Source organism: Cupressus sempervirens, chromosome 2 (assembly GCF_028749045.1).
Source record: "Cupressus sempervirens isolate cs-2001-9-10 chromosome 2, ASM2874904v1, whole genome shotgun sequence".
Taxonomy (NCBI): Eukaryota; Viridiplantae; Streptophyta; class Pinopsida; order Cupressales; family Cupressaceae; genus Cupressus; species Cupressus sempervirens.
The window spans coordinates 780,686,924-780,710,217 of NC_143119.1; the positions used below are offsets into that span (position 1 = coordinate 780,686,924).

The following is a 23,294-nucleotide window of genomic DNA, read 5'->3' on the forward strand; positions in this document are numbered from 1 at the left end:
CTGCTTACCTGGATCCACAACACGAATCTTTAAGGAGGTGCTGACCACCAAGTCAACACTCCCAACAATCTCCCCCTCAACATCGACTGAGTCTTCAGCTCTAATTGAAGGGAGACTCGAACCCATGACCCAAGGGCTTTGATACCAATTGTAGGTCGCATTTGTCATTATACCAAAAGCTCAAACTGTTAATGCTTGATACAAATGCTGCTTACCAAAACTACGGAACAAATCTCCAAGGAGGTGCTAACCGCCAAGTGAACACTCTCAACTGTTAGCCCCCAACTAAAATTCAAAGCTTACCTTTCCATGCAAAATCTTTCTGAACCTCACAAAGTATAGTTCCTTAAATGGTGAGTATAACAAAGTGAATCTATTGAGGTGGCAATGCAATTTTCTAAATGAGAATTATTATCATTTGCCACCAAAATGAATTGCCTTAGAAGCTTGTTTACAAAGAAAAGTGGTTGTATTTTTCAGTTCATTTTTCTCCCTAGTAATAATCAAAGAGTTCTTCTCAAATTGGGACTTCCTATTACTTACAGAGAATGGGAGGAGGAACCTATGCTCGTGGTGCAATCGGATTAAAATATGCATGAGTTGTACCAACTCGACATTGTTTCTGAATTGTGTTATGTGGCATGGAAGGATGTGACCAGCTTTGCAAATACCATAGAGTGGTTTTCATCTTGAAAGAAGAAGAATAGCACACTAAGCTTCACCATCTTTTCATGGAAATGTGGTTGGAGGTAGATAGAAATCTCGCTCTTTAGGGTTGCTTAATTTTCCTGTTTTAGTATGGGTAGAATCATGGAAAAGTAATTTTGGGTTTGATGAAATTGTTTCTATTTTAAGTCTTTTCTTGATACCCATCTTTTTCAAGACAATTACTTTCACAATAGAGACGCTTTTCATCTTCCTTGTATATATATGCCTTAGTGTTAGGATTAACCATGGACAGAAATAACAATTACATACAAATATAACCAATATCAGAAAATAATAAATCTCACAGAAGATAACACAAGACACAAGGATTTAACATGGTTCACCCAATCCTTGAGCTATGTCCACAACAAGTCCATTATTATTATCCAGTGATTACAATCCGCAATCCCTTACAGCTCAATACCATTGCAAGAAGCTACAATATCACTATACATTGTTTATCGTATGGGGTAAACAGAGTAATGTGCACAGACAATGAACAAGAACAGAAGTACTCCTTTTATTATTCACATATGCCAAGAGATTACATAATGCTTATAATGATTTACAATGATCTCAAATGGGGTATATATATACTTCTTCCCGAACCTTCCCAAAGGGGTCCGTTGGCTACATGATAATGCTTATCTACCCATTGGCTACCCAATGTTTACCGACAACATCATCTCGTTGACTACACAATCTCTACTGATGACATCATCCCCCCCAAAAGAAAAGTCATCTCCTAGCGACTTCAAAAACTAACAAAAATAGGAGACCACAATATACAATATAGAAAGAATATATGCTAAAGAGGAGGTTGTGATCCTAAAGAATGCTACTGCTAGCGCAATTCACACTTGATTCATCCGGATGCTCAAATCCTTCTGAATCCGTGTATTAACCTCTACGGCTTCCTTCAGAAGAAGCGCTACGTCCATAGCCTGGGCTTTAGCTAATTGCAATTCCTGCTCAGCCGCTTCCTTATCCCGCAAAAGTGTTGCATGCTCAACTGCCCACGCTGCTTACTGGCTGGCCAAATTTGCATTTACCTTTTCTCTAGCCCCCCTCTCTGTTACTAGAGACCTCTTAGCTATGACCTTGTCTATTTACCATATGGGGTAAACGGATTAATGCACACAGATAATGAACAAGAACAACAGTACAGCTTTTATTATTTGCATATGTCAAGAGATTACATAATGCTTATAATGATTTACAATGATCTCAGATGGAGTATATATATACTTCTTGCTGAACCTTTCTGAAGGGGTCCGTCCGCTACATGACAATGCTAATCTACCCGTCAGCTACCCAATGTTTACCGACAACATCATCCCATCGGCTACACAATCTCTACCGATGACATACATTATGAAATCCCTAAACCTAAGCCATTTTATACAAGTTTTTTGCCCCCAAACCCTCGTAGAAATATTCTGGGGGTAAAATGCACCGAATAAACCTCTGAGTTTGATTAGGCTCCACATCACAACGATCTCCCACTTGGAGATTGGTTAGACTCCGCAACAATAACCTCCCACTTGGAGATTGATCATAGCACTGCTAAATCTATAGCTCCCACTAGAATATCAAACCACCCTAGACTCTGTTGTTCTTTTATTCTGTTCAATCTAGAAGACCAATTGAAGCTGAAGAGGAGGTCAACTTCTCCCTTGTTACTGCCCTGGTAAACATATCTATTGGATTATCATCTGTGTCTATCTTCTCCAACTTTAACTTTCCATTATCCAAAACTGATCGAATGAAATGGTACCACAACTGTATGTGTTTTTGTCTTTGAATGTAGAGCAAAATTCTTTGCAAGATGAATGACACTTTGGCTATCTATAAACAAATAATTATCCCTCTATGGGTGTCCCAATTCTTCCATGAAGAACTGAAGTCATATCATCTCCTTGGTTGCCTCTATAGCAACAACATACTCTGCTTTTGTAGTGGATAAAGCATTAACCTTCTGTAATCAAAAAATCAAACGCACTGTTGTCCCACCAATAGTAAATACATAACCTGTAGTACTCTGCTTGGTATCAATATCCCCTGCCAAATCCGAGTCAACATAGCCCTATAAATCAGTAGTAGAGCTCCCAAAATGTAAACACTTACTGGATGTTCCTCTCAAATATCTGAAAATCCATTTGACTACATTCCAATGCTCAATCCCTGGATGACTCATACTTTTTAACAACTCCCACTACATGTGCAATATTTGGCTTAGTACATACCATGGCATACATTAAGCTTTCTATAGCTAAAGCATAAGGTATCTTAGCTTCCTCTTCTGGTGTCTTTAGACATATCTCCTTAGTCAACTTCAAATTACCAGGTAAAGGTGTGTTGACAGCTTTAGCATTCTTTGTAGAGAAATGTTGCATCACCCTCGCAATATAATCAACCTGAGATAAAGTCAATTTCTTATTTTTCCTATCTCTGCAAATCTTCATACCAAGAATTTGTTTTGCTTCCCCCAAATCCTTCATAGTAAATGAATGTGTTAATTGTTCTTTTAACCCCTTATGTTAGACCCAGCTACAAGCATATCATCAACATATAGACATAAAATAATGTAGCTGTCATCATCTAACCTCTTAAAATAAACACAATGGTCAGAATGCCTACAAGTATAACCATGCTTATGCATAAAATTATCAAATTTAAGATATCATTGCCAAGGTGCTTGCTTCAAGCCATATAAACTTTTCTTCAATCTGCATACTAAGTTCTTCTTATCTTTGACCTCAAATCCCTATGGATGTGCCATATATCTCTTCATCCAAATCACCATGAAGAAAGGTTGTTTTAACATCAAGCTACTCCAAATGCAAATTTTCAATAGCCACAATACTTAATACAGTACGAATAGAAGTCATTTTAACAACAAGAAAAAGTACCTCATCAAAATCAATACTATTTTTTTGTGCAAATCCTTTTACAACTAACTTGGCTTTAAATCTTTTCTTACCTCCATCCTCTTCTTTCAACCTATAAACCCATTTATTCTATAAAACCCTTTTATCTGCGGGCAACTTGCATAAATCCCAAGTCTTATTTTTCAACAAAAAGATCATTTCTTCTTTCATTGCTGACTCCCACTGAATCTTTGTACCCACGTGCACAACATCATAACATTCAGGTTCACTGGCATCGGTTAGTAAAATAGAATACAAAGAGAGAGAAAATCTTTCTGGAGGCCTACTTAGCTTTGTTAGTTGTCTTAACATGCGCTGGGGTGTGTAGTATTTGTTGTTGTCATTGTTGTAGAGCATGAGAAACTGCTAGAACATCACCTTTTGGAGTATCATCCAACACTACATAATCATTTTCTTTCTTCTCATGTTGCTGCAACGAATTTTTGTACAATGCTTTCTCATTTAATATGACATCCCTGTTTCTTATAATTTTATGATTTTCAAAATCTCAACCAAATTCATCAATGCCATATCCAACAAATACACATTTATTTGACTTAGCTTCTAGCTTGGTTCTATTTTCAGAATCTATATGTGCAAATGCTTCACAACCGAAGGTTTTGAGAAAAGAATAACTCACCTCCTTACCAGTCTATGCTTCCTCTAGAATACCACAGCCCAAAGAAGTAGAGGGACCTCTATTAATCAAATATACATTAATATTGATAGCGTCCACCCACATGTTTAAGGGCAGCCCACCATGCAACCTCATGCTTCTTGCACGCTCCATTATTGTCTTGTTTATGTGTTCAACTACTCCATTTTCCTGTGGAGTCCTTGGAACAGTTTTCTATCTGCAAATACTGTTAGTGGAGCAATAATCTTCAAATTTATAACTGCAATACTAACCACCATTATCAGATCTGAGACATTTTAATCTTTTACCATTCTTATTTTCAACCAAGCATTTCTATTTCTTAAAAGTTTGAAATACATCAAATTTCTACCTAAAGAAATAGACTCAATACTTTTCTAGTTGCATCATCAATAAATGTAACATAATAATGAGATCCACCAAGGGAAGATACTTGAGTTGGTTTCCATACATTTGTATACACAAGCTCTAATTTATCATTTTTTTTCCTTCCCACTCTTCACAAAACTCTTTTGTTTTCCATACAAACAACATTCACAGAAATCCATATTGACACATTTCAGATCTAGTAAAACTTTCTTTGAATGAAGTAATTTCATATCTTTCTCACTCATGTGCCCAAGTCTGTAGTGGCATAGAGCATTGTATCAGAGTCTACAACATCTGTTTGTTCTCTCTGCTCAACTGCAACAACTGTTCCTAAACGTTCATTTTTCTCTGAAACAATTAATGTAGAAGGAACAATATACTTTCACACCTTTTGTTACTACAAGGGAACCTTTGGAAACCTTCCAATTTTTATCATTAAAAGTAACTACGCAACCCTCATCACTAAGTTGCCTTGCTGAAATTAAATTCCTACTCATCCTTGGAACATGCTTTATCTCATGTAGTAGCCAATGATTCCCTTTCTGTAACTTAATCTTAACTTTTTCCTTTCCAACAATTTGACAGGGTTCATTATCCCCCAAATAAACAAGTCCAAAATCCCCTTGGACATAATTAATAAAATAACCTCTATGGGGTGTAGCATGAAATGAAGCCCCAGAATCTAAAACCCAAGAATCATCAACACTTTCTAAAGAAATAAGCAAAACATCCTCTTCAAACTTTTTATTAATGTGGTAAGTAATAAATCCTTGTGTCTTGTGTTCTCTTCTATGCAATTTATTATTTTCTGATATTGGTTATATTAGTGTGTAACTGTTTTTCTGTCTATGGCTAATCCTAACAAGTGGTATCAGAGCCAGATTATTGTCATTTTTTTCTTAAGCTATCCTTTGTAGGAAAGTCTCACAGTTGAGTGCGAGCGATGGAAGATAAGAGTAAGTTGAAGGTTGAGAAGTTTAATGGGCAGAACTTTCAGTTATGGAAAATGCAAATGGAGGACTATCTTTATCAAAAGGATTTATGGAAGCCATTGGAAGGAAAATACAAGAAATAGGGAACTATGATAGATGAGGACTTGGAGATTCTAGAGAAAAAGGCACTTGAAAGTATTCATTATGCCTGGCACCATCAGTGACATTTAACATTACAAAAGCAAAGACAACGGAAGAGTTGATGCAAACCCTAGCAAAGCTGTATGAAAAGCCCTCCGCTTCAAATAAGATATTTCTCATGAAGCCTTTATTTAATATGAAGATGGCAAAAGGTGGATCTCTTATAGATCATTTAAATGAGTTTAATACAGTTACTAGTCAATTATCTTCTGTGAATGTCAATTTTGATGAAGAAATTAGGGCTTCCTTGATTTTGTGTTCTTTGTCGGAAAGTTGGAATGGCTGTGAGTAATTTTGTTTCTGGATCTAATACTCTAAAATTTGATGACGTGATTGGTGTTATTTTGAGTGATAAAGCTCATAGGAAAACCTCAAGTGGATTTACCTCAAGAAGTTCTTTAAACGCACAAAGTAGAGACAGAACGACTAAGAGAAGAAGTAATTCTAGAAATCGTGGGAAATCAAGAGGAAGATCAAAGGGGAAGAGGTTTGTTGAATCTAAAGGACCAAGAGATTGTTGGTACTGTGGGAAGCTAGGGCATAAGAAAAAAGATTGTTGGACTCATAAGAACAATGAAGGAGATAAACTAGAAGGGAACAAGGAGGCAAATGTGCTAGTAATAAATCCTTGTGTCTTGTGTTCTCTTCTATGCAATTTATTATTTTTTGATATTGGTTATATTTGCATGTAACTGTTATTTCTATTTGTGGTTAATCCTAACACTTAGGAGGCAGAGAAAGAAAAAACAAATCTGGGAAGTAGAGATTTTTGGGGAGATGTAGCCATTTTTGGATAGTGAAATATATCAAATTTTGTCTCATGAATTTCTCATCAAGCATCATTAAATGGACATGCATGTGTTTAAAGCTATGTATTTTCCATATTTTTCCTTACAGTGAGTTAAACTTTGTGTAGTGACAATCCTTTATGATGTTTGTTTACTGAAAATGGTTACTCATACTTTCACATCAGAAACTATGCATTCTATGTTTAAATGAATTCTTTCCCTATCCTTTCCTAAGATGTAATGTAATGAAACGAACTTTGTGCCAGTTCATATCGTTTAAGCATTACCTGAATCTTTCTTCGCATGTGCAGTATAGTTATGCTCAGGTGTTAGTTTTGGCTTTCCTGCTTTCTGGTCAATAGCACAGCCAGAAAAGCAAACTCACATCATAAGGAGTTGTACCTCCAAAATTTGGAATGTCATCTGCTTAACAAAATTCTCTGCAACTGTTGGTTTTCAGTTTTGTCTTTTCATCTTGGGCATTTCTGAGTCATTTTTAAAGATACTTTAGAAGGACAAAATTTGCAACCAACATACTGATACCAAGTAAATTTCATTTGGAGATGACTACCTTGAAAAATAGTAGTAGGGGGCGATGTTTGTAATAATTAATGCTGGCAGCTATTTATTTTGGGCCTTGGGATGTCAATTATGCTGGAAAAATGATTTTTTTTTTCCTTCTATTATTTACACCCAAAAGATGAATATCAATTTGACTTTATGGTTATAAGTTCTTGATCTTTGTTTCCAAACAAGATAAGGTAGCTTCCCTTGGTATTGGGCAAAAGGTTTTATGAAACCATATTAATCTGACCATAGTAATTGAAATGCCACTTCGGTGGATAACTCTAGCCGCCTCTGCAGGGAAAGATGTGGGCATTTGAAATGCCTTTTCTCAAGGAGAAGAAACACAGACATGGTAAATAGAAATGATGACTATTTCCAGATAAAAGTGCATGGTGAGCCAAAGACGCATGTGATGTTATTCTACTGGTATGTGTGAACCAGTGCAGGAATCAGCAACATCAAGAGAGATGTCTACTAGATGATTTTTGTCAAATAATATGGGTTTGGTTTTTGAAATGCAAGTTTGAATGCGGTAGCTGGGTCATTAGTTCAAAGTACTTTCAGAAATGAAGGAGAGTTTGCTCCTTAAATTCCTTAACCCAACAATAGAAGGTGGTTGTTTTAAGGAGGAATAGATCAATGCATTATGTGCAGAAGTGCATTGTATGGATACTAGGGGGAAACAACTAAAACAGTGGTATTGTTGGAAGAATGATTGGATGAATCTTGAGAGAATTGGATGGCACACACTTCAATGAGTTTATAGTCATTACTGAATGGGTAATTTACAAGGCAGTTGTTTGTAAGTTATCTTTTAAACAAAACTAAATGTTGTTGTTACATCATTCATATACATCACTTAAACAGAAAGTAGTCTAAAGTTTAAACATTACATCCTACGAAGTTGGAGATGTTTCTCTTGCAATAGTAATTTTAGATTGATATTCTATAGGACAATATAAATATCATTATATCCAATTGATATGAGAATAATTCAAAGTAGACATAGCAGTTGTTCTCATCTGCCTCCCAAAAAGAAACATAGTGTCTCCCACCGTCCCCCGCTGTTTCCAAAAAAGAGATCTTATGTCTCCCTCTGCTACTCAAACATGTCTATACATTTCTTGTCCTCATTCTAGAAACAGTGTGGAACATAGCATGTAATGCCAGCTGAACTGTATAAATTCGCACATCAGATTAATTTGTAAAAGGTTAAGGGAAACAACTTTGACACAATTGCGTTTGTACATGTCATGTCCCACTTTAGCAAATAGTGCATATCATTTCTAGGTACCATCTAGCTCAAGATTGCTGACATATCAGTGGTTTCTGCACATGTACTTGCTGTTATTGGTACAACAATTCGGAGCAGCTGTTCTAGGCTTTATCCATACCATTTTTGGAAAGAGTTGGAGGTGTCTAGCTCTCATATTTATTGTCGATATCAGCCCTGTTTGAAGGCAATCTGCAAATTGAAAAGTTTTGGTATTAATGACAAGTTCCAGATTTTTAGTTACTTTTAGAGGCTTCCATACCACTTCCAAAGGAGGGCAAACTGGGGATTTGCCGTCATTGGTACAAGTGACAAACATTTGATACTTGTGAAGGCTGCGATCTGCATTTTACATCATATTCCAGCTTCATTTAGAGGTGATTTAGCAATTTTTTTGACACATTTAGGTCATCATTTTGGAAAACTTTACTGCATTTTTTGTAGGGATATCCGACAATGCAAAATCAGAAATTTCTGTTTGTACTTGCAATTACCTTCCAACATCAGAAATGAAGTTTCATGACATTCTGTTCTGCCGTTCTATGATTTTTCTGGCCATATATTATCAATTTTAACATTTGGTTTCAGTGCATAATGATTTCATATTTTCTTTCCAAGGTCTAGGGCTTGATATTATCTATTTCAGCTGTCTACAGCAGTTATCATATTTTGTTAGTGTCAAAAGGCACTTTACTAGGGTAGCAAGTGTACTGGAGTGCATGTGCTATCAAATTCTCTAAGCTATTATCTTAAATTTGACAGCCAATTAAATGCCAAAGTATAAAATTTGATTCTTCCAAAATGAGCAACATTTATGTCTAGTTCTAAACTAAACTAAAATAATTTGAAGTAAATAAAATAGCTCCAAACTGATATCGATCCGCATTTCTCTAGACAGGTATTTAAGACATCTATGCTAGTTTTATTTCCAGTTTATATTCCTTTCTCAGAAAACTAGCACAAATTACAAAATTGTGATATTAGAGTGCATTAATTATCTGTTATCATTTGTTGAAACTAAATTGTAGTCAGTGCATTTGACAAAAATATTACAACTACTTATGTGATCCATTTTTTGCAGTACTATCTTGAGACTTCAATAGAATTATCATTTGAAGCGTTTAGAAAGGGATTTCAGAAGCTATGGAGAGGTCGGGTCCTACAGGTAATTAAATTGGATATTTTAAAGTTCCTTGACTGTCTTGCACTCAGGGTCTCCTATTGAAGTTACTTCCATGTGAGACAACAGTGTGAAAGCTGTAGAATAATATGTGAATCTTTTAATTATGAAGTATTATATGTTGAAGTTTGTCATTCAGGTATGATAGGCTATATAAGAAAACTTGCATTATCATGTTTATGTTTCAATGTGGGGAATAGAGTCAACTACTAACAGCAGCAATACTGTCTTTGGAATGTGGGTAGTAGTGTTCTTAATCAAGTAGCAGCCTTTGCATTGTTTACTACTTGTTTTATCCCATATTAGAATATACTATGAATATAGTGTGTACAAGCTGAGGCTATTCTTTCTTCAATACTCATAATAATGAGATTGTGTGTAAGGTTGTTGTAGCCTGTAATGTTTAAATTTTCTAATTTGGTTACAATATAAAGTAAGATGACTGTAAATTTCCTAATGTTCAAAGTGGTTTGTTGAATCTATTAAATATTAAACATGCTATAGTAAATTGCAATTATTGAAGTTTAAATATAGTATAATAAGTTAACTATATTTTGAAATATTAAAGTACAAATGATCATCTTCGAATATCTAAAGAGAACCTTGGTCTAGAAGGAAACTGGTGCTCTGCAAGTGGGCCGTTTGGACGATAGGCCTGTACATGTAGGGCCTTCGTGGCATGCTTGGGAAAGAATCCATTGCTTGTCCTTTATTTTGTGTGTATTGCTTACATTTTCCTGCATTTGTTCTCTTGTTTCACCCGTGTCTGTGTCTATCTTTTCATTACTTGGTGCCGTCTAGGGTATAGATTGACTAGATTTCTTCTATGGCTATTTGACATGGATGTTTACTTGGGACATCGTTGCAAGGCAATGAGAATGATATTAAGGCATCGACATGGAGTCTGGTAATAATGGTGCGTCGTTGCAAGGCAATGAGAATGATATTATTATAGGAAGTGGGAAATCTGAAGGCAATCCTTGCAAAGGTCTTGGTGAGAAACAGGAAACCATCTTATAAATTTGTGGTGGAAAACGTAAGTGTTACCGAATGCCCTTCTTTGCTTGCTATAATAGAGAGTTTATTAGAGCACTTTCTTGAGAAGCTGATGGAGGAAACTGTACTGGAGCCGATGAAAATCAAATGGGAAGCAGGGTCATCACCAAGAGTGCAGACCCCAGAGGAGAAGAAATGGGTAAGACCTCTCTTTCTGGTTTGAAAACTCTTTCATTATCCTTGAATAAGGACATGGTAAGGGCCATCAAAACTGTACAAACTCACTTGAGAAATGTTGCAATCATTTTTTGTTTAAATGTATAATAAGTTTTTGCCAGCAAGATATTTTTTGGATGACCGGTTTAATAATGTTTAGGGAAAAAAGCTAGACATATTTGTCAGTTTTAGTTCCATGATTCAAAGAGGTTTATTTGTGGTTTTTTTGAAAAACCACATGTCGTCAGTTGGTTACGGTTGGAGACTTAACCAACCGTATCGAGTCTATTTGTATGGAGTCTGGAACAAGTGAAAGGGTGGTGAATGTTCATATGGATGTTAATGTAAGACTTTGGTACAATCAATGAAGATAGATTCTGTCATTTGAATGTGCCGTGTGTTTTCTATAGTATTGTTCTTCATACTGTTCCTTTGTTACTAATAGAACTTGTTGATGACATTAATACATAGTTACAGTGATAATTTTGCTTCCATATTTGGCATGTAACAATACCACTTCCATAGATGGCATATAAACACTTCTATATCTGGCACATAAGTCTTTGGTTCTAACATTTTAATTTCTCTATGGAAAGCAAAGTAACAAGAATCGGAATCGGATCGGAATCGGCAAGGCCGAATCGAATTGTGAATCGGCAATGAATCGGCAATGAATCGGCAAATTTGAAAAAACCCTTTAAATTTAAAGATTTTAACAATTTAAAACTTATTTCATGCACCCTTTATTGAATATAACTTAAACACACTATAACATCATCAAATAGAAGTTAAAACTTAACATACATAAACATGGAACATAAAATCCATCACATATGTAACTATGTTATCTAAAATGTAAATTGTAGGCTAGCTGAAGTAAATAGAAATCAAATGATCACAATGATTTAAATCATAGAATGTATGTAAGATGATCCATAAGACATCAAATCATAAATGTATGTAAGAATCTAAGATGAAGATCCATGAAAGTTTGAAACATATGTCTATCAATGATTCAGTATCAATATCTGTAAACAAAATATAAAAACAAGGCTCCAGCTCAAGCCTCAGACTCATAGTCATCATCATCATCCTCAACATCATCCTGAAGCTCGGCTGCAGCCTCAGCCTCAGCCTCTGAGTATCTAGTCTTCCTAGTAGCAAGGCGTCTAATGTAGGTCCTAGAGGATTGCCGAGCCATATCTCCCACATGTAAGATGGGCTCATGAACGTCGCTAGGGACTGTGCCTGTGCGTGCACGTGTGCGTCTACCAATGCCTGAAGAACGTGCTCTAGCTGCCTCAGCCTCTATATCCACCTGGTCAACCCACACACGGTCTTCCTCAGTGAAGACTGGATCCACAATCTCTGTGAGCCACTCTGATTCTGGATCAATCTCCTCTAGAATGATCGGAGAGGAGTCAGTGCCCAAAATCTGTCTGATCCTAAGACGGAGGTTGTAATGAACAAAGACAATATCATTCAACTTCTGCACTGTCAACCTGTTTCTCCTCTTCGAATGGATGTGCTCGAACATGGACCAACTGCGCTCACATCCAGAAGCGCTGCTTGGCTGACTCAGAATACGAATGGCAATTTTTTGAAGTTTTGGGGTTGTGGCCCCAAACATTTGCCACCATCTATTTGCAATAAGGGAAAAATTGAAAATAGAAACAATTAGTCTCATTTACAAATTACAAGTTAACTCTAAAATTACATAATCAACTTTAAGATTAGAATCTAGATTCATGAACATTGAATATATTATTTAATTTTTACCTGGCTGTAGTGTTGTCTGAGCATTTATGGCCATCCTGCTAGAGAAAAGTGGCCCCTCTTTATTGTTGAACTGGTCTAGCTCAACAATCGCAGCAGCGCTATCTTCATCGCTACTCAACCTCTGAATCACTGTGTATAAGCCAGTGAGAACCTCCGCATCCGCCTTGAACTCAGGACGGAAACGATATGCCGGATTCAGAAAGTAAGCTGCTGCATGGATGGGTCGATGGAGCTGATTCTGCCATCTCCTATCGATGATGTCCCAAATAGGGCCATACCTCTCCTGCACTCCTGCATATTGGGCTCTGATGGCCTCCTTGGCCCTATCCATGCCCTCATAAATGTAGCCCATAGAGGGCTTCTCCCCATCAGCAGTTCGTAGCAAAGCTACAAGGGGCTCAGTGACCTACATATAAAGTAAAACAAAAAACTTGAGTCAAAACTTAAATATAAAATAATATAACTTAAAGTAAAAGTAAAATACTAAATGTTAAATTGCAATAAATTTACCTGCAGGATTTCTCTAGCGGGTTTCCAAAAACCATCCTCATCAAATATGCAATCCGCCACATCTATCCCTACAGTGGTCGTAGCATAGGAAGAGGAAATCCACTCCCGCCCAACAAACATGCTCCTCAATTCATCCCTTGATGTCAACAAGGACTGCAAGGTGATGAAATTCGAGGCAAACCTTGTGATACCTGGGCGAGCTAACTCTTTTCCTTCTGTGTACTTCCTCATTGTGCTAAGGACAAATGAATGATTATAAATGAATTTGCATATGTTTTTTGCCCTTTCCACACATGACTTGACAAACTCAAGTTTGCCAATTTCCTCCAACATGAGGTCAATGCAATGTGCCGCACAAGGGGACCAAAATATGGTGGGGTGCCTCTCCATCAAAAGTTTACCTACAACAATTTTAAGTCAATTAGAAATTCAAATTTCAAAATTCAAATAAATTTATTTTCAAAACTTGAAAAGTTAAAAGTTTACCTGCAACAACATAACTTGCTGCATTATCCGTCACCACCTGGATCACATTTTGTTCTCCCACCTCTGCTATGACTTCCTCAATAGCCTCACATAAGTATGTGGCATTTTTTACATGTGCGGAAGCATCAATGGATTTGATGAACATGGTATATCCTACAAGTAACAAAACAACGAATTAGAATATTAAAATTAAATGGATCATCAACAAATTAGCATTCAACAAATCAAAATTTACAATTATGTATGTAGGAAAGTAGAATGATCAATTACCTCCACAGGATACAAGAAAATTGAGGAGTGTTCTATTCCTCCTATCTGTCCAACCATCAGTCATGATGGTGCAACCCTTTGCAATCCACTCCTTTCGGTTCTCCTCGAGCTCAGCCCTCATGTCCTCTACCATCTCATCCAAGAGGTATCCGCTCAACTCAGCCTCAGTTGGGGCTTTAAACCCCGGACCACAAATAGCAACCGCGTCTATCATGTTCTGCTAATAAGGAGCCCTGTCACAAATGAAAATTTAGATGTCAAAGACTCAAATTATAAAACAAGTAAATATAATTAAAGTTTTACTTTTACTTTTAATTTTAACTTTAAAGAAAACAACGAAAAAAGAATCAATTACCTGGCTGCAATAAATGGAATGTTGCAAAAGTACCAAAATTTGCATATCTCCTTTCTGGCAGCATCATGAATTTCCTTGTTCAAACCCATGCCCTCAAGCGTGGGTTGGGAACCAGGAGTAGTGCGGGGCACAAAGTAACTATCCATTCTGTTTTTCCGCACTCTAGGCTGCAATAGGTTGGTGTGGGACTCTGTCTCAGTATGTGACCGACTAGCACCAGCACGAGCAGAAGAACTAGGATAAAAAGGAGGCCTAGAAGAACCCTCTCCAACACAACCTACAGATGCAGAAGCTGATGCAGATGCAGATGTGGATGCGGCTGCAGATGCAGATGCGGGAACATGGGAGCCAATACCCCTTAACCCTTCAAGTTGCATTTTCCTATTGGCTTTGTCTTTTTCAATTTTTTCTAATGCCATTAAGCAAGTGCGTTTTGCCTCAGGAGTTTGGTGAGTGCAAATTGTAACATCGTGTCCAGGTATAGCAGCAATGTGGTATTTCAATCTATAAATACCCCCAGAAGTTATTTTTTCTTTACAAAAAATACATTTTGTTTGATATTTGGTTCTTCCAGGAAACTCTTCGTTATATTTCCAACATTCATCTTTTCTACCCATTGCGAATTTGCAAAAAATGAAAGCAAAGGCTGCTGCAATAAAAATTTATATGTAAAATATCAAAGTTTGAAGCTAATAAAAGCTACAAAACAACAAACCCTAGTTTGCAACTTAGTAAAAATAAAGAACATTCAAGATCTAAACTAAAAATCTTGAAAACTATAAAAATTTAACAAAAAATGCATAATACACTAACATGCAAAAAAAAAAAGAGCACTTACCTCTTGCAAATGAGTTGAGGAGTGTTGAGATTGGCTCCCTAATGCTCCCAATGCAATTGATGGCCTCCCCAAATGGATTGCTGATCTCTTTTGTGCTCTTTCTTCTTGCCGGTTAGAAACCTATGGCTTTTCTTTTCTCTTCTTCTCTCTCACTTTTCCTCTCTTCTACTCATGTTAAATAAATAGAAGGCCCTTTAGGGTTATAACAAAGAGAAATGGTCAAAAACAAAGTAAAAAAACCAAGCAATTTTTTAAAATTTTACAACTCTATACTTTATTGGCCGCGGGCGATTCCTGCCGATTTTTCTAGGCGATTCATGCGATTTTTTGCCTGAATCGCCTGAATCGGCGATTCAGGCGATTCACTTGAAGAAATCGGCAATGGCGATTTCCGACTCCAAAAAAATCGCCATTGCTGAATCTAATCGCCGATTCAGGCGATTTTATGGCGATTCTCGTTACTCTGATGGAAAGCATGACTCAGGTGAGACCTTTACTCTGTTCCAAGGATGTTGTGGGAGCTCCCCCTTCCTTCTCTGTTTCAAACAGATCCATATGATTGGGCATCTATCTGAATGATAGACCTTTGGCTTTAACCCAATGCTGCTTTGCTAGGGCATGGAATGAAAAAGGCATAGACCTCATTAGGGATTTACTAATTGACGATCGGTTATGGGATTGGGAGGCTTCAAAAGTTAAATATGATTTACCATCTATTAAAAAAAAACCCTTATTCTGATTTCTAAAGCTACAGTTCCTTTTTTCCTGGCAGAATTCTCTAATCAATTCATTCATCAATTGAAATGGAAGGATGGTAATGTTTATTTTGATGCTTCTACCAAGTTTCTCTATAATATGTTGAAAGATAATGATTCTATTCTTAAGTGGATTAATCATAGTTGGAATTTTGGCTGGTCTCACTGTAGATGGCACCTTGTTTTTTATTTGTTTTGGCTCTACCCTCGTGAACCTAAGAAAACTTGTTTTAGATGGATCTTTTGGATTCTAAATTGTCTTTTATTGGTACAGACCCTGTTCAATTTTCTTTATGTGGTTGTCTTGAATCTTTTGAACACCTATTTTTTAATGCACATTTGCTATTGAAGTCTGGTCTATCTTTCTGGGAAAACCATTAACATGGAAAACCAAAATTGGAATATCTTAGTAGGTTTTGCAGAACCTTTTGGTATTAATATGATCATGTTTTGATTTGTTCTTACTATTGAAATACTTTGGTTCCTTTGGAGGAGGAGAAATGAAGACATTTTTCAAAACAAAAAGAGGTTGCTGAGTTCAATTCTTAACTCACTCATTTTCATATAAAATCCTAGTTCTCTACAGTGCTAGAATTGCCAAAGGACATGTTTATGACTTTGGTTCATGAAGAAGCTATGATTTTGTACAGGGAGGATGTGCAATCGGTTCAATACTTCGACACTTACTTTGACATGCTGAGTGAAAAAGAATGGGAAAGGCTAAAAGTGTACACCCAGAAAAATGAAATTGATATTGAGAAAGAGGATCTGCTAATTGAAGATAAGTAGGAAACCAGTGGGCACTATTGGGAAGAAACATCTAATGCTCAGGAAGCTGTTAATCCCCCAATTTGTGCTTTTGACAGTAACAAACCAGGATGCAACAACAGCAGAATAAGCTAGTGGGAGTAAATCTCCTTTGCATCTTTCTTTTTACTTTATATCAGTAATCCAAGTATATAGTTGAGCTGGGACAAAACTGTAGTAGTATAGCCTTTGATACTTGGTTAATGGTGGTTCTTATGTAATATCCTTGGTTGGTTATGGCATAGAAAAACACTAAGTTCCTTAACCAATCAGAGATTTTGCATGTAATCAAACACTTGGCAAGCACTCAGATAATTTTAAAAGTGGCAAATTTCTGAATAGTCTTAATGATCAAATTGCAAGGAAAGAATTGCAAACTATTTTCAAAGCCACATAGCAATGAAATACTGAATTTCTCATTACGGTCAAACTCTGATTTTATTTGCAAACTCTTAGAACTAACCTCTGGCAGAGATATAACATTGCACAGTGAAATTATCACTAAATAATAAATGACATAAGGATGGCAATTAAATTTTATTGATTTCGAAATAGAAACATAATATATCAAAACCTGGGATTAACGCTGCCAGTGCTGATTCCTATATGTTATAAGAATCGATGCCCAAGTCAGAGAAAGTGACCACCTTATACAAATAAATTGGCTCCAAGCACTTGTCAGATCCCCCTCTACAATCCCCCTTAAAGCCTTGCAATTACAATGTAAAGAAACAATATTACCACAACACAGTAAGATTCCAATCGCTGCACAAAACCTCATAATACCATAACCCCCAAATGGCCAGAACAAATGCAAAAATTCAAATCAGGGCAGCGCCAAACACATGACAATGTTAGCATTTGTATTTCAGAGCATTAATGCTTTGCTAGTGGTGTCAAATTCACACAGGCCAATAGGGCAAATCAATTCCCTCAGTCACAACTTGATTCCCCTCTAACAATCACCCATGTAGATGAGTCGCAGCAGCAGGGGGTGCTATGAGGACCTAGTGTTTTTGCGTTCTGCTTCAGATTGATCAACGCTACTTGTGCAGGGGGTATCTCAGTTCTAATCACCACCAGTTTGCAGCAGCAGCGTCTAGGGTAATAGCAAATATGGGTACTCACAGACAGGATCCACAACACCCAATTAAGTATAACATCGCACGCAGTAACAAATCAATTCAATGCCCTTTCCACTTCTCAGTCTGAATTGCTTCAGTACAGGAAATTTCAAATGCAGATACTCAGAAGAATTCAGCATCCAAACATAATGCCAAACCACGTTGAGCCATGTACAGGAGATTTGGCACCCAGACAAACAATTCAGATCCTTACCAAGTTCTGTCCACCTGAAAGTCAAATCGAACCTCACCAATACAGATGCAAAGACATCAATTTGCTTTTTGGATTAATCATGCCAATACAGAAAACATTGATGGCGTCTAACTGGCATATTATCACAAATCCTCAAGACGTATATCTCATGTAATCACAACTCTAATAACCAGATGATTTCCCCAGGAATAAACCACTTCTTAAGTACAGTAAATACAGTGAAGAAGTGAGGGCAAATTGTTTTACCTCAGCAACAATTTGCAATTGAAACCTTCAGATTCAAAACCTTATACATCAGCAAGGGCACAAAAACCAACAACTTAAGAATACTTACAAAACCACAAAAGCAAATAGATAAACAATAATCGGCTTCTTTTTCCAATGACATGAGCTCGTATTTATAATCCCTCATTGGCAAAAGTCTGAAATTATGACAATTAAGGCATTAAACAGCAGAAAACATTCAGGTTTTACACAGCCTGATCCACTGTCCAAATGTGTCAGCAATTACCAGAAAATACACCTGGTGTTTTCTCTGATTCAAAGTCATCAAGGTGTAGCAGTAAGGCGCTCGGATTTGCAGGTAAACGAGCTGCCAATAAGCAGATATTTCCCACGCCTTAATCTCCAGCACAAAATGTCTCCCAAGCAACAGTATTGACAGTAATGCAAGACGCAAACAGATTTCTGGGATTCCAATATTAAATTCCTTAGCTCCCAATTGCTTCTCAGCCACAAAGATCATAGTAAAAGAAGACACCAAAAATCTTAGTTCAAATCCATTATGCTTCATCAATGGATTGAATTCACCAACTCAAACCAAACCCTCACAAAAGAAAAATAAAAAGCGAATAGACAATTGGAGGATAAATTGTCATAATGGGAGCCATATTTATAATCTTCATTGTGTAACTTAGCTTCAACTACACACCTTTCACTTGAAGCCTATTTACTTTATACTTAGGCACATAATATAATTTATTAATTTCCTTTTGGCTCCCAAAAACAACCTTTTTAGCCATATCATGATTTTATGACACACACGGTCATTGTATCTTGTGCCCAAGATTTAAAACTTTTCAACCTGGATCCAATGAGCTATGACACTAAGGTGGCCAGCATACAATGCTAGCATATTTAGTTGAATAATAATAATAATTCACCTATCTTGCTGAAGAAGCATTAGAATCGAAATCTAACAATACCAGAGTGATCTTGATGAAGAAAATCAATAAATGAACTTGATGAAGTGACTTACTTTAAATAGACGCTCCCTCAAAGGTTCTTGAAGCCCAAACCAAAAGCCAAAAATAAAACTTAGAGCATTGCTCAACTCCTCTAACTGAACTGAGCTCATCAGAATCAAGTGTTGACTTACAATAAATAACAAGTCCCTCAAAACATAGCCAAAACTCACCACAAGTCACTATAAAGCCTAATAATTCCACAACTGAGATCGTCAAATCCCACTATTAGTTCATGAAGGTCACGATGATGAACTAACCAAGCCAACTGCATGAACCTGCTAAAAATGGGGACATTATAAATAATGAAATGCACCCATGTAGGGGTTCTTGTTGATGATTTTCTTGCAACTTTTGATCCCAAGTAATGAGTTATAACTTACAATACATAGATCTAGAGGATGCATTGACCTAGGTAAAGAGACATGCCTATGATTAAACCGAACATGGTAAAGGACCACTTTGAGAAGACCAGAATCTTGTCTTCTATAGTTGGAGCTCAGGAGTGTTAAAGTTTTAGTCAATTCCGATGTCTTTATCTAATATATATGTATATATATCAATGTTTCGGGACTCTATGAGTTCGAGGCAGAGGTGGCCTTTTTGAGGCAAATGGCCTCTACACTAGGGCTCGGCCGAATCCTAGTAGAGTTCATGTGGACTCGCCGAGTCCGAAGCCCACGACTCTCCCGGAAAAAATAAATTTAAAAAGAGATTTTAAATTTTTTTTTTTTAAGTTATGAATTTGTTAGATAATAGATATAGAGATTTTTGGAAGGTGTTTTTTTATTTCCAGTGTATATTAATTCTGAAAATGATGTTGTGGTATGTCAGGAATTTATTAAGGATTGAATCTTAAATAGTTCCTTGACCAATCTCAAATTATGGAGACAGCAAGTTATAATGTTCTTATTTCAATCTTTTGGGTGTGTAGAAAATAATGTAGAAAGAATGCCAATTGTCTAACAATATGCCTTATGCAGTTATGATTATGAATGCTTGAAATTGTCCTTTCCCAGCTTGCCCTTGTGTACAGGACTTGACACCTTTGGAGTGGGATTATCATGGTACTAGTACAATAGTATTTAATCAAGCAAGTAATGATGTTTTTCAAAACTAATCTAGAACTATATCCTACAAATTTTAGAAGAATAGTTATAAGCCAATATAGTGAGCTCCCAAACTGAAAATATGAACAATATTTATCATATTATAGGAAATTTAATGTTTAAATCTTCAAATGTCGTTAACCAGGTTATAGCAAATTACACAGTTGAATAAATAGACATACTTGAGAGCCCTATTTACTATGAACCTTAGTCTTCTACACTCTAGCTGATATTTTGATATATGTTTTGAACTTTTGATTCCATGGATTTCATATATTGTAGAAATTTGACAGTGACACTATGTTTAACTTTATAATATTATATTATGTTATTCAGTTTTTGTCCTTCAGAAATTCACTTTTATACTTATGTCATCTATGCAAAATTGTGTATGAATGTTAAGCAACTTTTATTTATCTCAATTATTTTGTATTTGATGTTAATTCACTAAATGATGAATGAAAAAATCTTTAAATCTTTAAAAATCTTTGAATTTCATGGGTTTTTCGATTTTCTGAGTCCTTGCCGAGTCTGCTCGTCGAGTCCGAATCCGAGCCCAATTTTGACTTTTTGAGTCAAAGGCAAGTCCGAGTCTTGTAACACTGATATATATATCATGAGGTACAATTATAAATGTGTGTTTATTATATGAGATAAATTAATATAATAATAATATATAACTATGGTTATAGTTATTATAATTATATAATAATAATATTATAAATATGTTATAATATTAATTATTAATTAACAAATAAACATGTCCCTTAAAGATCATGACTTATGCTTATTAATATGAGGAGAGTTCTATTTGAAACACACATACCACATATTATGGCAGTATTAGTACATTCGCAACGATCCAAATATTTAACATGGTATCAAAGCAGGTTCGTTACTAGACCTGTGAAGTTTCAGATACTCCCAAATGTAAAATATACAACGGGACGAGACATGCGGTTAAGGACCATTACACTTAGATGTATGGCAAGTAATAGAAGGTGGAACTTGCGGGATAGTCGATAAGGAGATATCAAATACATGCATGTAAGTGATAAACAAAAGAGTAGGGTCAGGTTGAATAGATATCTAACTCACTTATAAAAGGTAACATAAACTACATGCAAAGGGAAGAATATATGGAGCATAGAAAATAGGGATTTTCCCTTGCAATTAAAAAGAAGTCAAGAAGAAGAGACTGTATAATATGTATAACTTTCTCGGGTTTTGTAGCGATAATTGCATCTGATGGCGCCGCTCAATCCAAAAGCAACAACAACAATGAATATTTCACCCAATCGAGAACAATGACCAAGGCAATGACAACCGTTTATAGCGTGAACTTCAACATTAAATCATTGATTGAGTTGTTTGGTAATGAATGGACCTAGCTTAGTATTGCACTTACAAATCTAGACATGTGTCTCGATGGCTTGGCCAATGCTAACAAGGGACTAAACATGTCAAACAATATTGTATTACATTGTAGTTAACAAAGGCCACAATGATGTAAAAATCAATATTTTGCCATCCAAATCAGGAGGTACGACACATTACGTTAGATAAAGTAAATGAATCGAATCACTATAACAACAAAAGTGATTAAGATATAATCGGTCTCCAAGGAATTTAGTCATGGAAAAGTAAGACATAAAATCGTATGTGGAGTAACTATGTAAAGGAAACCCTTGTGTTGTGCATGAAATTTAGCTTGAGTTAGAGTCGGATCCTTATTTCTTCAAGTGAGCTCTATTCATGGGCCCCTACATGGAAATGTTTTGATGTTGATCAAAAGGCTGCTCAAATATGGATTTGGAGGCAATGATCCATAGGCAGTCTAATGCAATATGAGTCTTCAAAAGATCAGATGTCTTATTTGCATACAAATCATGGTAGCGAGATTGGTGGATGTTATAAATAGAAGACACATTGACCCTACCAAGTCAGATGTACAAGGAAAGATTAGATCAATGTTTTCCAAACCGATATGAAGATGTGATGATATTTACATTGAGCATTTGGATGTTACCTTGTCTTCATTGCTTGCAGCCAAGTGTGGGACTCATGAGCAAAGAAATATATTTGCACTAAAGTCAGATCACGTGAATTCTTGATCATCGTGGTGGGAAGCGTAGTTACCAAGATAGGTCAGAGGTTTGTGGGAAAATGTTTGGTGATGGACAAGGTCTGTGTGAGCTCAGCTAATGCATCAATATCACTTGAGCCATTTGGAAAAATAATGTTGATTCATCTAGAGTGTCTCAATTCGATGATGTCTGAATCTGTGAGATGTCGTTGGGGATCAAGAGAGTGCATACACCCTCTAATTTGCCAAGCTGCTATAGCCCTCACATTCATGCTCATGTCATCTTTGTTGACCCACTACTCAGTATCGATTAGTGTGGTTGATGGATCATTATGGGTCACATTGGCCAGCGATCGCAATTTGGAAGGAAGATGTAATGTCCCCTTTTTCTAGGACATTATAATTTTGTGTTGCCAGCTCACTTCACTAGGTTTCAGGGGCAAAAAGGTTCTTTACGGGGTTCAGTTCGAGGTTTGGCCTAGATATTTCCAGTTTCAGACCCATCAAAGCAATTTTGGCAGGTTGTCCGGATGCTTACTATTTTTAGTAAGTAAAGAAAGCATAGTATTTTTGTTACTTTAGTGTTGGTTTGGAAGCATCTCACCGAGAGCTTTTCAACAGGCAATTACACGTGCTTATCTAAGTTCATTTGGTCAGCTATTTTAATGCCTGATGATTATATGGTTTCCTGACTAAGTGACTATTAAAGTTCATTTAACTTGTCACTTTATTTTAAAAAGGTACTATGTTCACTTAAGTGACTAAAGGACAAAAAAGGTGCTTTATCCCACATTGCTTAAAAAGAGCGTGCATCACATTGGGAAACGTGATAAAGGTACAACAAGCTCCACATGGGAAGATATGAAGAATATAATCTTTAAAACAAATATTAATCTGGGAGC

General features: G+C 36.3%; 3 protein-coding genes across 10 annotated transcripts in view; 1 reads left to right on the forward strand and 2 right to left on the reverse strand.

The window, feature by feature from the left end:
- Positions 1–23,294, forward strand: part of LOC149575791 (uncharacterized) — a 315,107-nt gene that overhangs the window by 226,269 nt on the left and 65,544 nt on the right. For all 7 annotated transcript variants that reach the window (XR_016360237.1, XR_016360238.1, XM_089815588.1 and 4 more), the window contains exon 15: positions 9,505–9,588. Coding sequence is in view for 5 of the 7 variants with exons in the window: in XM_089815588.1 (XP_089671714.1) it covers positions 9,505–9,588 (84 nt within the window). In the remaining 2 variants the exon portion in view is untranslated. The remainder of the gene's footprint in view (positions 1–9,504; positions 9,589–23,294) is intronic.
- On the reverse strand, positions 12,584–14,075 carry LOC149575795 (uncharacterized). The gene is made up of 4 exons (XM_089815585.1): positions 13,861–14,075; positions 13,591–13,743; positions 13,105–13,505; positions 12,584–13,000 (listed from the first exon to the last, which is right to left on the reverse strand). Exons 1-4 carry the CDS (start codon positions 14,072–14,074, stop codon positions 12,584–12,586), a joined length of 1,185 nt encoding a protein of 394 aa, XP_089671711.1. The 5' UTR covers position 14,075.
- Positions 14,122–18,813, reverse strand: LOC149575796 (uncharacterized). 2 transcript variants are annotated; one of them, XM_089815587.1, is made up of 2 exons: positions 15,054–18,813; positions 14,122–14,861 (listed from the first exon to the last, which is right to left on the reverse strand). In XM_089815587.1, exon 2 carries the CDS (start codon positions 14,830–14,832, stop codon positions 14,212–14,214), a length of 621 nt encoding a protein of 206 aa, XP_089671713.1. In that variant the 5' UTR covers positions 14,833–14,861; positions 15,054–18,813; the 3' UTR covers positions 14,122–14,211. The 2 variants fall into 2 exon arrangements, with proteins under 2 accessions (XP_089671713.1, XP_089671712.1); XM_089815586.1 differs by having other exon boundaries at positions 14,122–14,864.